The following is a 15,692-nucleotide window of genomic DNA, read 5'->3' as shown; positions in this document are numbered from 1 at the left end:
ATTTGTATCTTTACCTTTTTCTTCCTCTTCCTCTTCTTAAAGGATACCTTTCAGCATTTCATATAATACTGGTTTGGTGGTGATGAACTCCTTTAGCTTTGTCTTATCTGTGAAGCTCTTTATCTGACCTTCAATTCTGAATGATAGCTTTGCTGGATAAAGTAATCTTGGTTGTAGGTTCTTGGCATTCATCACTTTGAATATTTCTTGCCACTCCCTTCTGGCCTGCAAAGTTTCTGTTGAGAAATCAGCTGACAGTCGTATGGGTATTCCCTTGTAGGTAACTGGGTTTCTTTCTCTTGCTGTTTTTAAGATTCTCTCTTTATCTTTTGCTCTTGGCATTTTAATTATGATGTGTCTTGGTGTGGTCCTCTTTGGATTCCTTTTGTTTGGGGTTCTCCGCGCTTCTTGGACCTGTAAGTCCATTTCTTTCACCAGGTGGGGGAAGTTTTCTGTCATTATTTCTTCAAATAGGTTTTCAATATCTTGGTCTCTCTCATCTTCTGGCACCCCTATAATTCTGATGTTGGTACGCTTGAAGCTGTCCCAGAGGCTCCTTACACTATCCTCGCATTTTTGGATTCTTTTTTCATTTTGCTTTTCCCGTTGGGTGTTTTTTGCTTCCTCGCATTTCAAATCATTGCCTTGATTCTTGCGCTCCTCTGGTCTGCTGTCGGGCGTCTGTATAATATTCGTTATTTCATTCCGTGTATGCTTAATTTCTAGTTGGTTCCCCAATATAAGATCGAGGGTCTTATTAGTTTTCGTGTAGATCTCATTAAGTTTATCGGCAGCTTCTAAACAGTTCTTGAGAGACCTTAAAAGTGTGGTTCTGAACTCTATATCTTCCATTGACAATTTTGTCCTGTTTCTTTGTCTCCGCATTTTGTTATGCTTCCTTGGTGCACCCCCTAGTGGTCTTTGTTCGCAGTCTTATAGTTAAATCTTGATTGTTGTAGCTAATTCCAGGGAGGGTTTGACCTCCAGGCCAAGTGGCTATGAGAATCAGCTGTGTCAGCAGTGAGAGAACTTCTGTCCTCTAGGGAGGTGCTAATCTAGCCTTTGCCTGAGGCTATCCGGCAAATGCCTCTGTGCAGGGCTTGGGCGGGGCGGGTTGCACAGGATCAATAGGGTGGGCCGGAGAGAGCAGTTATGGCGGCTCTCAGTCCTGTCCCCAGGGGCTCTGCCTCTCTGAGTCCCAGCACCCGCTGCAAAGCTGGGAGAGAAAGCTGCACTCGCTCTGACCGAAGCCAGACAGTCCCGCTTCTCCCGTTTGAGTTTGGGTCCCTAAAGACTCGCCCAGATCTGGAGCTCAGAGTCTGCGACTCCCTACCGATTGAAAACGCCAACTGCACCCTCCGCCGCCAGCCCGCTCCGCGCGCTCCACACCTCAGAATTTGACTTCAGCACTGCGCCTCCTCTGAGTGTCCGTGTGCGTTTCTCTTTCCTCCTAGTTGTAGGACTTCCACTCAGCCAGCGTTCCTGTGGTTCTGGGTGATGTCCCTTCCGTTTTTTGGTTTCACTTTTGAAGTAGTTGTTCAAAGCAGCAAACTCCGGCGTTAACCTATGCCGCCATCTTGGTTCCAACCAAACGCTATGTAGAATGTTTTTGATGTAATTTAATAGGAACTCAATTCAAAGTGTCCTAAACAATAAAGATAATCATTATCTCCCAAAATTAGAATCCCAGAGACAGGTTGGCTCCAACCTTCAGGGTCCTCGCTCTGCCTCCTAGTTCTCTTTCAGGCTTGGCCTCAGACCTGTAGCAAAAAGGCTGCTGCAGTTCAGGCATCATAACCAGACCACACAATGTGCAGAACAAGAAGGGATGGTCTCTTCCTATAGCTCTTCCTTTGTAGGGAGGAGACCTTTCCCAGAACCCCTTCAGCAGAAGTTGCCTTCCCATCTCCTTGGCCAGGTTTGGTCACGTGCCTAAGCCCATAGCCAGAAAGGAGAATGGGATCTGTGATTGGCTTAAATTAACCAGGAACCATCCCTGGTGACGGGAGGTGGTGAGCGGCCACTGAAGCATGAGGCTGCATGGCAGAAGATGGACACCTGTAGGGGAAGGATGCCTCTTCAACACTCCTGTGGCTCTGGCTCCCAGCTCAGTACTGTGGATGGTTGTGCTAGCTCCTCCTCCAGCCTCAGTCTATTCCTGCAGCTGCCAGCCAGGGAGGGCACCAGCCAGCACTGAACATTTCTGTCTTAAAGTTTCCCTCTCCACTTCTGCACCAAGGACACACTATCTCCTTCCTGGAACAAATCATTCTCATGTTTTGAGGAATTAGTGTTCTCATTTTGCTTCTCTGTTTAAAACCTACTAGCAATCATTTGCAAAGTAATTGCATAGACTATTTTTTAAGATGGACTATTTTTTGAGAGAAATTATAGGTATTTGGGGGATTCCAAAACTTCCATTTCATGTAAGCTAGTTAGGAGGAAGCAGAAAAGGTGCATGTTTATTGAATCATTAAGTAAATGAATATTAAGCTATGGAGAGTAAGCTGTGTCTTTGGGTCCCTGCTCTGGCCAGAGGCAATTTTCTGCAGCATGTGCCATGTTCCCTAAGGACTCTGGTGGGTTTTCAGACTTCTGGAAGAGTAAAACCCTCCCCTCCTGCTCTCCTCTACTGAACTACAGATCTGCATCCTCTTCCTTCCTGGTAAGTCCTTTTGACTGTAGCTCCTGAGATCCTATCCTGTTTTCCTCTGCGCTCCCTGGTGTTTAGAGGCTTGGTTGCAAGCTGGTATTAAGTCTGGTTCTGCACTTTGGTGAGCTTTACTTCTTCACTTCTTGTAGTTGGAACTGTCTTATTTATTAGAATCTTTTCTTAAAAGCTTTCTGGTTCACATCACGTATTTAGCTCACTAGAATCCCTATCCCTATCCCAACTCCTACACCCACATTTAAAGCACACATGGGTTCCCATGGGCCATGGGATGACAGCTTACACGCAGAGCCAAGGTGGCTGCTACAGCCATGCACCTTCAAGGGGGTACCCTCTTTGCTTAGGCCCTTGCTGTTCTTGGGGAACCCATCACTCATGTGCACCCCCCCCCCCGCCCCAGGGTTATGCCTTGCAGTTTTCCATTCCCAGAATGCTTTTACCATTCAGGAAAAAAGGGCATTGTTCTCACCCAGGAAAGACAAGGAAGTTCCCTAGCACCCCCTCAGAACTAGCTTTTGGAGAATCCCAAACAGGCCGTGATGCTTTAAGATGTCTTTTGCTTTTGAGCCAGATGAAGAAAGGAAGATCACAAAGGAAGGCCCAGATCCAAAGTGAATTCTTTTGTCTAGTAGATGGTTTATTTTAAATGTGAAAGTTCAAGGTTACAAAAACAAATGGATTGAATGGGGCATTTGTGAATTCTGAAGCGTAGACATTTCTCCATGCTTGGAGGATGTGCTCAGATATTTGTGCACTTTTTGTCACTGTTGAATTAAAAGAGTTACTGAGGCTGTGGAGCATTGCACCCAGAATGATGTGAAAAATAAATAAATGATGATACAAGGCCCAGAATCCCAAGGAGGTAAAGGAGAGGAAATATGGTTGGTGTTATCCTCATGTGGCCCCAGGACACCTGGTTGAAAAACCTCTTTCCGACATACCAAACCCTAAGTTGGATGAAGTTATTGATTGGATGGAATAAATTGGGCAGGTCAACTGTTGTCAAGAAGACTGACCTACAGCAGTGTCCTTCCTGCTTTTTCCCCCTTCATCCTTACTTACCTAATTTTGTTAAAACCTCTCTTTATGAACTTGACTTTAGATTGCATTGGCTTGATCTGGCAGCTTTGAGAAAGAGATGCCCTGTGGGGGAAAAATAGAATTCTTCTTTAGTAACTGGGTTGAAAGAAAGAGCGTGCATTTTGGGGTGTTCAGGTCCAGCTCTTTCATAGAGCAGCTGCATGCTCTTATATAAGGTATTTCATGTCTCGAAATTTCATTCTCTTAGCTGGAAAATGCAGACCAAACATTTTTTGAAAATATGTTCTGAGAATGAGTGATGTATACAAGTTGCTGTGTATGGTACCTAGTGCAAAGTAAGTAAGATATGATATAATGTATGAAAATAAACACTCTGCCTTCTTTGTGGGGGCAAGAGAGAAGTTAGGAGGCGATTGCATGGATAACATGGCAAGAAATTATGGTAGCCTAGACCAGGGTAGGAGTGCTAAAAGTAATAAGAAACAGACCAATTCTGGTCATATTTTGAAGATAGAGCAACAGAATTTTCTGACGGATTCCTTATGGGGTATGTGGGGAGCAAGAGGGGAATCATGAATAACTCATATTTTATGCTTGGGCAGCTTAAAAGATGGACTTGTCATTTACTGAGACAGAGAGGACTGAGGGAAGAGTAGGTATTGGGGAAGTTGGAGTTGTCTATGAGACACTAAAGAGGAGGGGTTGAGTAGGCAGTTGGATATATGACTTCGGAGTTTGGGGAGAGGCCCAGACTGGACATAAACATTTGAGAGTCTTTAGAGCATAGATGATACTTAAAATCATGAGCTCAGATCAGATTCTCTTGGGAGTGAGTGAGGATAGAAAGAATCTAGGTCTGAGAACTAAGCCCTGGAGCAGCCCGGTGCTACACATCAGGAAGATGAGGAGGAACAAATGCATCCCCCACCTCCTCTTCTCCCTCCCTCCTTTCCTCTCCCCTCGGCTTCCTTCTTCTTTTATCATTATGAAAGGGGACTGTTCTATTTAATTCAGTTAGCCTTCACTTGAACAAAGTTGCTTACAACACTTTTTTGGGTTTGCTTTTAAAAAGTGATATATGCTCTTTGAAACTTCAAAGTCTTTTAAGAAAAAACCCCAAAAAGAAACAAAAACACCCAACTCCAAGCTGTAGAAGAGGCCTCGTGGTGCAGGCATTGAACCAGCAAGTCCAGTGCATCTGGAGATCAAGTTCCTCTCAGGATTAGTGAAATCGAGCTTTTGTTAGCATTAATTTAATGGTGGAATGTCAACTTGAAAACCTCAAAAATCCTTTTCTGCTTTGCATCTCTTTCCCTTTTTCATCCAAAAGAAAAACTATGTGAAGCCAGAAGGGAGAATCTGAGAAAGGTTTGACTCTTCCTTTGGTGAGATAAACAATCTGCTGTTTCATGGCACCAACACAGAAATCATGTGTTTGAAGAACAGGCTGAGACGACAGTATTACTCAGGATAGTTTAGGGAGGCAAGGTAGGAATAGCTCAATTCCTGTGGTAAAGATCTGGGTGTCTCAGTGGACCATGGGTTTTCTATGAGCCAAGTAAATGACATGGTTGTTACAAGAACCATCACAATTGTAGGTTGAATTCAAAGAGATCCAGTATTCTGGCCATAGGAAGTCAGAATTCCCTGAATAAAGAGACTTCTGGTTGGATCATACCAGCATCTGAGGTTGCTGGCCACCATATTTATCTCATGGCTTCAGCTAGGACTATTACATCAGAGAGAGATAGTGCACCTAAGGTCGTTAGTGACTCAGGAGACCTGATTTAAACAGACAAGCTAGGACAGATGCTTTTGAGAATCTGAAACAATATAGTTGTCAGGTGATTGAGGAGAGAAGAGAGCTGGAACAGAGAGGCCATGTGAGACATAACAAGGTGAGTGTCCAGAAAAAGCATGAGTAGAGAGAAGAGGAGGAGGAGGAAAAAGCAGATGCACAGAGAGAAGGAGAGAGGCCTTTGGGAGACAGAAGGATACAGACATTAGGACAGATACACATAGTAGGGGCTTCAGGTCCTGCCAACTCTGCTTCTTTCCTGTCCTTGGGTTCTGTGGGGTCAGTTATCATTGACACAAGCTCCTTTACACTTGAGCCAGCAGAGTGGGTTTCTGTTCTTTGCAACTAAACGCATCCTACAATTTCCCCATCCCGCTGGCCATTAGGTTCTGCTCATCCGTTGTCAGCCCAACCTGGAATTCCTCCTTCCTCCCTTGACTTTCCCTGTTTTACTCTGCACTCAAAGCCATGCTGAAGTCCCTATCTCTCCCATGAAGCCCTACCCAACCAGACCAGGTTCCAGGGGACTCTCTTTCCCCTGAGCTTCTACAGCTTTTCTAGCCTTCCCAGCCCACCCCATCTTCCCATGGCAGACCAGGGACATGGAAGCACGGAGTTCAGGGGAGCGCAGAAGAGGGGGAAAACTCATCCAGGCTTTTCCAAGAGCAGCACAGCTTTCTCTGAAATCCTCCTCTGACCTCCATCTCCTTATGAGACTTCCAAGGTCACCCTGGTATCACAGCCCATCCTTCCCTGCATCCTTCTACCCTCTTCCCACACACTCATGTCAGCACATGGTTGCCAAATAATGAAAAATTGAGCTTCACTGCCACTGCATCCAAGACCTACCTGACCAAACCCCATAACTAACCTCTGCAAATTGGCTTTTGATCCCATCAGTCTATTTAAACAGCTCTCTCAAAGGTCCAATAGCTTGTTCACCATCTTCACTTGTAATTTAAAGCTTTTCTAGAGACCCATCTTTCTAAAATCTATTCCACCAGTCTGGACCTCACTCAAACAACAATCCTTGCAATCCTGTATTTCTAACAGTCTTCTGGGTATCCCAATAGCATCTCAAACTGAACTCATATCTTCCTTTACCAATGGATTGCTGCTCCTGGCTTTCTAAGGCATTCACATTCTCTGTACTTGTCCAGGGATCAAAAGTTTGGAATCACCCAATCTCTCATGTCCACTCCCCACATGCATTTTGGTCACAAGTTCCTGCCCACCCTCATTACTGCTGTTACCACTTCTCTGCAGAGCTCCAACTGCCCATGTGTGAACCTCCATTGGGATGTTTCATAGTCATCTGAAACTTAACATGTCCAAAGTGGAATTCTTGAGCCTATTATCCTGTCCCCTCAGCTCACTTTTACCTCCATAAATGACTTCATTATAAGCCCAGTTGCTCAACCTGGCCATCCTTGACATGTTTTCCTATCTTGAGGGCCACATTTCTATGGGGTGTTTCAGGAACACTCAGAATTGCTAATCCCTATGTCTATAAAAAAAATCTACTCAATATTCATTTATAGTTTGTTTATTCCTTTAGCCTAATGGCATTCAGTCCAAGTGCTGCATACAAAAACTATCTGAGCTCATTTCTTTTCAGCCCCTTCTGTCCATAGACTTTCAATTGGACCCTCTATGTTTGCTCCATCTCTCATTTCTGTCCCTGTCACACCTGGCTTTTCAAGTGAAGGGCCTCTCTGGGGCACCAGAGCCCCCTTCTCTGTGGGTTGTCTAGGGCTAGGCTGGGGCATCCTCCTCCTGGCTCCATTAGGCATCATGCCTCTATCCTCTTGCCTGTTCCAGAAATGTGTTCACTCATGTCTGCCTCCTCCAGGTCTCTATGGCTAAGGGTTCCTTCATTCTGAAGGAGCCCTTTGTTATCATTTTAATGGGATCCTGGGAGGGAAAGGAGACACTTAGGCTCCCAGTCTGCTGTCTTGAACCTGATTCCCAAGGACTCCAGAATCAGAAAGATGTGGGTTTACAAACTGAGACAATGGTCAGCTTCTTGACTTCTCCAACTCTCAGATTCCTCATCTAAGAAATGGGGTGAGAACCCTACATCACATGAATTTGAGGAGAACTGAACTAGATCTTATATATAAGATGGCGGACACAGTGTTTGGCACCATGTTCAGTATATGACACCTGTTATTGTCACCTGGATGCAATTTCTGCTGATTTGGCCTGATTTGTCTTCAGGGCCTACTAAAGGGGCATCGCAGAGCCCTTAAGCATAAATCGGGCAGGGAGCAGGCATCTCAGCATCAGCCCTGAGCTGAGAATGCTTCTTTGCAGGATGCTACGTCTCCTGGCTTGGCTTCTCTTGGTCCCAGGATGTGCTTTTGGCCTGGGACTTGTACATTTCTCCCTTGGCCTTGAGTCAAATGGCCTGTGGTGCCTCCAACACCCACTGCTTTTATGCTGAGGACACATGATTGTCTCTGATGGGCCTGAGTGATGAGCTGATGATTTGGGTAGAGTGAGGCCAAATCCCTGTGTGGCTCCAGGGATGGGGATAAATATAGCTCAAGTAATTGCTCATGCTCTTTTAAGGACTAGAAGTCAGCTTCAGGCAAGCTGGGAAGCTCCATGACCAGAACAGCAAGGGACACGGTTCCTTTTTTTTAGAGCTGTGGTCAGAACCCCCTGTGCACTGCTGGATTCTGGACCTCTGTGATGCAATTTCCACTGAACAAAGGGGCACCCTTCACTAGTCTACACCCCATGAGGGCAGGGAAGTGTCTGAGGTGTCTCCACCACATAAGGGAAAAGAGCTTTAGGGCCAAACAACCTAAGTTCACATTTACTGGCTATGGAACATTAGTTGCTTCATTTCTAAGTCTCCAACACAATGTCCGGCCCACTACAGGGGCTCAGTAAACATTCTAAATGGATAAATGAGCAGTGAGGGAGCTAGATTTTAAAAATAATTTTAGAATAAGATCTGTAGCCTAGTTAACAGTAATGGACCAATGCTAACTTCCAGGTTTTGATACTGTACAACAGCCATATAAGATGTCCCCGCTTGGGAGAAGCTGGGTGAAGGGTACATGGGACTATTTTTACAACTTCCCATGTGCCTGTAATTATTCCAAAATAAAAAGTACAAAAAACAAGTAACCTTTAGTCAGGCTCACACCAGTCCTCTGTGACATTTGGAGGAAGCAGTGCTGAAAGATGAATTAATGAAATCCCTGTCCACAACAGTGTTCTGTTTCATTATTTATCTTTGAACTTAAATGCATGATTTATTCTTATTATTCAAAACTTTAGATGTATAAATAGACACTGTATACTCTTTTCCTCCACTAGATTGCCTCCCCATGGGCAACTAGTGTTGATGTTATTTGTTTCTTGTGCTAATTTTAGTGAAACTGTGTGCACATACATATATCCACTTTTGAGTGTGTATGTGTAAATATAATTATGTGTATATTTATATACTATTGGGTTATCTTACTTTTTCCACTTAACCATATAGCTTGGAGGGTTTTCATATCAGTACACAAAGAGCTTCCTTTGCCTTTGTTATGGTTATGCCCCATCATCTTTTATGGCTCCCAATTGGTGGACATTTATGTTGTTCCCAATGTTTTGGCTTTTATGATAAAGCTGGAATGAATAATCTTGTTCACTTGTCATTTCCCAAGTGTGGGAGTGTGTTTGTAGAATAAATTCTTAGAAGTGGAACTGGGTCAAAGGGTATCAGCCTTGCAATCTTGATGATGCTAAATTGCTTTCTATAGAGCTGGTTCCATTCCACACTCACGCCAATGATGTGTTTCATGAAATGCTTGTGTTAATAGAGTGATTTTAAAAGTTATTTGGTGACCTATTTGTGAGTCTGGTGTAAGCTATGGGCCTATCCACAAGAAAAAACACAAATCACACAGTGTTTTGAAGACAGTTTTAGTTGGCCCAGAGACCCCTGAAGGTTATCTGTGAACCCTAGTTTGTAGAAACCCTGGCTGAATGGGAGGATGTATGGTACAGGACCCTTTGGCCTCTTGAGTGTGGCTTTTCCACCACGTGTGGGTGTGCACATACAGTGTGATTGAAACTTTGTGGCCCATGTCGGTATTTTGTGGAAGAGCCACACTCAAGGGGCCAAAGAGCCGCATGTGGCTCGTGAGCCACAGTTTGCCGACCACTGGTACAGGGGAAAGAGCTTTAGGGCCAAACAGCCCAAGTTCATACTTATGGGCTGTGGACCATCAGGCAAGTTGTTTCAGTTCTTCAACTTTCAGTTTTATTTACTAGAGGCCCGGTGCACCGCATTCATGCACCGGTGGGTCCCTTGGCCTGGCCTGCACCCTCTTGCAACCCAGGACCGTTGGGGGATGTCTGAGAGCCGCTTTTGGCCCAATCCCTGCAGGCCAGGCCGAGGGACATCTCTGGGTCCGGGGTGTGGGTGAAGCAGATCTGGGGCCAACAGTGCCCCAGCAGCAACCTAACCCATGGCTAATTCCCAGAGGAATCAGGCTCCCTCCTCTACTGGTCGGAGCGTCTGGCCCCTGGTGGTCATTGCACATCATAGCTACCGAGCGAATGGTCAAACAGTCGGATGGTTGCTTAGGCTTTTATAGATTTATTTTCAGCCTTACCTGAGGACTTGTTTTTATTGATTTTTTTTTCTTTTTAGAGAGAGAGAAGAATGGGGGGAGAGAGAGAGAGAAACATCAGTTGGTTGCCTCTTGTACAAGCCTGACAGGAGACTGAACTCACAACCTAGGTATGTGTCCTGACCAGGAACCAAACCGACAACCTTTTGGTGTACAGGACGATGCTCCAACCAACTGAGCCACCAGGCCAGGGCTCAGTTTTATTTTCAATGGAGACATATAATAATTCTATTTCATAGGATACTTGTGAGGACACATGTATACATACATACATGTAGAGCATCTAATATAGTGGTTTGAACAAAGCAGGTGCCCAATATACAATTTGTAAGCGTGCGCGCACACACACACACACACACACACACACACACACACACACGCGCCCTCCCTCACATTCACACAAAGCCATCATTCCATTTTGAGTTGTTTCTAGTTTTCTCTGTGGTAACTCCTGCTGGATTCAAAGATCAGTCTTTGGAGCATCACTTGCCAAGTAGAGCCCTTGGATCAATAGCATAAACATCACCCAGGGCCTGAATTAAAATGCAGGTTCCTGGATCCCACTTTAGATCCATGGAATTAGCATTTTTGGGAGAGGGATCCAAGCAGCTTCACACTTGGGGATTCTAACGCACAATGAAGTTGGAGAAACAATCTAAAGAGTTTGGTAATTTCCTTCTAGACCTCTACCTGCAATATTAGTAGTTACCATGGTGTGGCTTTGCCAGGGGGGCCTACACCCAGTATATGGTCAGTGTAGACACTTGAGAAAAAGCATGATTAGTGCCCAGGACAGTCTCCTCTGGTTCCATCTGCAAAAATACTATTATTTACAGGTATCACAGACAGCATGCATGGCATTCCCATCAGGATTTCCTCTCATAGTAACCAGGGAGGAGAGAGTCCAGGATTAGATGCCTGTGGACGGGCTGGGGTGGAGGCACAGTGGGCCAGGGTTGGTAGAGACTGGGGTGGACTGAACCATGGCAGAAGCCATCACCAGGAGGGCTTGAGGCCACAGGCCTTGAAGCACCAATCGAGCTCTTAGCATGACTATGAATACATTCTGGGTGACATGTGATGGCCCAGGGCTAGAGTTGCCAGATTTTGCAAATGAAAATACAGGCTGCGCAGTTAAATTAGAATTTTAGATTAAAAAAACATTTTTTAGTATAAGTATGTCCCATGCAATATTTAGGACATGCTTATACTAAAAAGTTATGTGTTGTTATCTGAAATTCATATTTAAGTGGGTGTCCTGTAATTTATCTAGCAACTCTACCCAGGGATTGTCTGAGCCAGTGGTCGCCAACCGGTGGTCCGCAGACCACTGGTGGTCCGTGAGGTCCAAGAGGTTGGCGACCACTGGCTCAGACAATGGTCGCCAACTGGTTTGAGCTGCCTCTAACCTCAGAAGAAGGCTGGAGCCTGGGCTCCATGATCTTGGCTGAGTGGGCACTGCACCCAAGGGAGGTGAGGAAAGAGTAAGGACAGGGTGTCTGGGAAGGAGCAGGAAACAAACTTGTGCTGATGGACACCTGTGAGATGCTGGCACTGTGCTAAGCCTTCCAATGTTATTTAATTTAATTCTCCTACAACCCTATGAGATAGGTGCAATCACTATTATTCCCACTTTAGAGGTGAGGAGACTGAGGCTGCACAATGTTAAGATGACAAGGCTGTGGAACAAGGGTGCAGCGATAGAAGCCCCTGGGGCTGATGCCAGCTCTCAGATTAGCTGAATCTCCCAGGCCCTTCTCTCTGATAATCCCAAGTGTTTAAGGTGGGAGTGGCCCCCACCCGCAAGTCCCCGGGACAGGAAATGTTCCCAGTTTCTCCTGGCTTGAGGCCAGGGTCCTGTCTCGGCTCCCATGCTTGCTGAGGAGTTCAGGCTGGGAGGCAGATCTGCAGAGCTCCCTTGGTCCCCAGCTGGCCAGGACGGTGCCCAGCGGCATGACATGCCCAGGGGTTTTGCCATGTGCTGTGTGGGTGCCCATGGGAGGGGCCCAGGGCCAGTTGCTGCCTGGCAGGCCCAGCCTGCCCTGAACCCTGGGCCAGTCTGGTTAGCTTCCCCTGTCCTTAGCTCCCTGAGCCAGGCCAGAGGGGGCCACAGGGGGCTCCTGGAGGAGCTCTGGGCTCTAAGTCCCAGCCCCTCGGAAGAGGCGGGCAGCTGAGGCTCCGCAGCCAGAGGCTTCTCAGCTCCAGAGCTCCGGAGCCAGATGTAACATTGACCTTAAATGGTAAAAGCTCCCCAGAGTGAAGAGAGGCTGGCCAGAGGAGGAACGGGGAATAACTCAGTTTTAGGTAAGTCGTGCTATATCCAAGAATAACCTGCTCTTCAGCTGGGAAGCAGAGGGAAACTTCTCCTCCTTAAAGGTACAGGGTGCCGGGAGGGGGGCACTTGACTTTAACTTTCCAAGATTGTTGGTTTTGTTGGGTGACATTTCAGCTGACTATTTTTATGTCCTAATTTTTCAATAAGAAGGGAGTCTTGCCAGTCCTAACTTAATGGAATTGTGCTGCGTTTGCTTGTTGTTGGAGAGCATGCACAGGTTAGGGTAAAAATGTGGGTTCTGATAGGAGATCCCCACCCCCAGATTTCCTGTGGGCCCCTTTGGGGCAATTGAGTGTCCCCAGATTATGTGAGCCTGCACCGCCTGCTCCCCCTTTACCAGCCCGGCTCTGTTTACTGTGTCGCTTTCTGCCCCGCAACCACCCACCTTGTGTACTGCCCCCATCCCTCTTGGTCCCTGTGCGGGCCTAGCCCTGTCTCCATCCTTCACCTGCCCTGTTTCTGTTCCTGCCTCTCCTGTCCTGTGGTTGGGTCACAGCCCGTTTTTATCTCTGTCCCCAATTCTCCTATCTTCAGCTTTGTCCCCCTGTGCCCTAACCCTGTTCCCTAGAGGGTGTGTGTGTGCCTAGTCTGTGCCCCAAACCCTGCTCACCTCCAGATGCTCAGTGTCAATCTATACCTAGAGAGAGCGGCATGGCACTGAGGCTGGCTTTCTCCAAAGGAACGGCCAGTGGGAGGCAGAGGGGCCGAGCTGGCCTGCTCCCTCCTGCCCAGTAACCAGCTGTCAAGCCCAGAGATGCTCTGTCGTCTGAGTAAACAGTGTGAGTCTGGCACCCCTGGCTGGCACTCCTGTCTCCCAGAGCCCTGCAGCTGCTGTTGCCTTAACACTCTTCAGGCTGCTCTTTGGGGGTCTCAGTGGGAAGTAAAGCAGGCCATGGGTTTGTCTAAGCTGGGTCTCCTGCAGGAAAAAGAAGGAAGCTTCCCAGAACTGTTAGGCTGGGAGCACTAGGGAGCCAGAGCCTGCTAAGGGTTCTCTTGTCCCCACCAGAGGGCAATGACAGGCTGGTGGCGCAGGTGGAGTTACTCCCCCAACCTCACCCCAACACTTTTATGGGGAGGCAACTCAGGTTAAGTGGCTTGCCTAAGGTCAGACGGCTAAGAAAGAGCAGGGCTAGGGCTCTAACCCAAGTCTGTGTGGCTCTAACTCCAATGCTCCAGCCCCTCATCACAGATGGGAGTGAGCACTTCTGCTTTGAATATGTCTTCTGAGGTTTGACCTAATGGACAAAACAGTTGTCATCGTTATGTTTGTTTTGTCCACGATTCAGTGGTGTGTGTGTGTGTGTGTGTGTGTGTGTGTGTGTGTGTGTGTTCACAGCTGGTGTGCCTTCCTGTGTGCTTGGTGGTAAGAAGGACAGTCCTGCGTTCCCTCTAAGATCATCTGAGAGGTGTAATCATGTGCCAGTTGCTACAACATGATCAATGATCCCCATCAACATGTTTTGGGAAGATAAAAAAAAGCAAGCACGCTGTTCTTACTATGCATCAAATGCTGTGCTACGCATGTCCCCTGCAGTAGTTCAAGACTTCCACAACCCACGAAGCAGGGACCATTACTATTGCCCTCATCTTGCAGATGGGGGCGTTTTAGCACAGAGACGTCGCACAGCTGGCATTTGATCCCAGGCTGCCCATCTCTGGAGGCCCTGCTCTTAAGCAGCACCCTCTGTTCATCTCTGGTTGGTAGCAGGGCAGTAGGGGGAGCACCGGCTCCTCCAGCGCTGCACCTGAGGCTTCCTATGTGCGGGGTCGTGAGCTCCTTCCTTCAACTTCCTATGTGTGGGGTCATGCGCTCCTTCCTTCAACTTCCTATGTGTGGGGTCATGGGTTCCCTCCTTTAACTTCCTATGTGTGATGTCATGCGCTCCTTCCTTCAACTTCCTATGTGTGATGTCATGGGCTTCTTCCCTCAACTTCCTACATGCGGGGTCATGGGTTCCCTCCTTTAACTTCCTATGTGTGATGTCATGGGCTCCTTCCTTCAACTTCCTACGTGTGGGGTCATGGGCTCCTTCCTTCAACTTCCTATGTGTGATGTCATGGGCTTCTTTCTTCAACTTCCTATGTGTGATGTCATGGGCTTCTTTCTTCAACTTCCTACGTGTGGGGTCATGGGCTCCTTCCTTCAACTTCCTACGTGTGGGGTCATGGGCTTCTTTCTTCAACTTCCTATGTGTGATGTCATGGGCTTCTTTCTTCAACTTCCTACGTGTGGGGTCATGGGCTCCTTCCTTCAACTTCCTACGTGTGGGGTCATGGGTTCCCTCCTTTAACTTCCTATGTGTGATGTCATGGGCTCCTTCCTTCAACTTCCTACGTGTGGGGTCATGGGCTCCTTCCTTCAACTTCCTATGTGTGATGTCATGGGCTTCTTTCTTCAACTTCCTACGTGTGGGGTCATGGGTGCTTTCCTTCAATGCTATGAGGCCTCTATTTTCACTTTTGTTTTACAGGGGAGGACACAAGTACTAGGGGATGTTAAATGATTTCCCAAGGCCACCCAGACACAGAGTGGGGGATTTAGTATCTTAGATGAGGAGAGTGATGTCATGTAATACCTTCTGCTTAAAACTAATTAGATGTGGGGGGGGCTTACAGTTTCAGGGTGAGGGGTTCCATGTGTCTGTGAGAGGAAGATCCATTCCATGCATGGTGGGCTTAACTACACTTACAGTTCTCAGCTTCCCAAAATGTCCCCACCCTTTCCTTTCAGTCTTGGTAATGCAGGGGATGGATGTACCCCACATCCCCAGCAGGAATGGAGACTGAGCCCCATGAGGTCAGAGATCGTCTCATTCTCCCCTGTGCGTCCTGTATCCAGAATGATGCTTCGAGTGTACCATGCTCAGGATCTCTTTTTCTTTCTTATGTAGAAATGGACATAATGCTTATAAAGTGTATTCTGGTTAAACAGGGCCATATGTATGTAAGCATGAGGGTTTATAATGTATGTAAGCATGATGATCAGATTCTTCTAGTCTGGCTTCAGAGGATGCAAAGTAGGGGGTCTTAAGTAATCCACCCCCTCCCTACCCTGTCACTGCTCCTGTGTAGCCCCATGGAGCCACTGGGCTGCCCCTCAGCCATGCCCTCTGTGGCTTGGCAGTCAGCAGGGAGATTCTGTTTACTGACTGACGAGGAACAGAGGCATGGATGGGTGGGGAGGAGAGGTCTGGGAGTCCCCAG

At 47.0% G+C, this 15,692-nt stretch overlaps 1 protein-coding gene across 4 annotated transcripts in view; it reads left to right on the top strand.

Moving 5' to 3' along the window:
* Positions 1-12,058: 12,058 nt before the first annotated feature.
* IRAG1 (inositol 1,4,5-triphosphate receptor associated 1) overlaps positions 12,059-15,692 on the top strand; it is a 111,641-nt gene continuing 108,007 nt past the window's right edge. For 2 of the 4 annotated variants that reach the window (XM_059708881.1, XM_059708880.1), the window contains exon 1: positions 12,064-12,457. In XM_059708881.1, coding sequence (XP_059564864.1) covers positions 12,391-12,457 — 67 coding nt within the window. In that variant the 5' untranslated portion in view covers positions 12,064-12,390. Of the gene's footprint in view, positions 12,530-15,692 lie in introns of all 4 variants that reach the window. The other 2 variants (XM_059708883.1, XM_059708882.1) reach the window with 2 other exon arrangements.

This window comes from Myotis daubentonii, chromosome 9, assembly GCF_963259705.1.
Source record: "Myotis daubentonii chromosome 9, mMyoDau2.1, whole genome shotgun sequence".
NCBI lineage: Eukaryota > Metazoa > Chordata > Mammalia > Chiroptera > Vespertilionidae > Myotis > Myotis daubentonii.
This window is presented reverse-complemented; position numbering and strand designations above follow the sequence as displayed.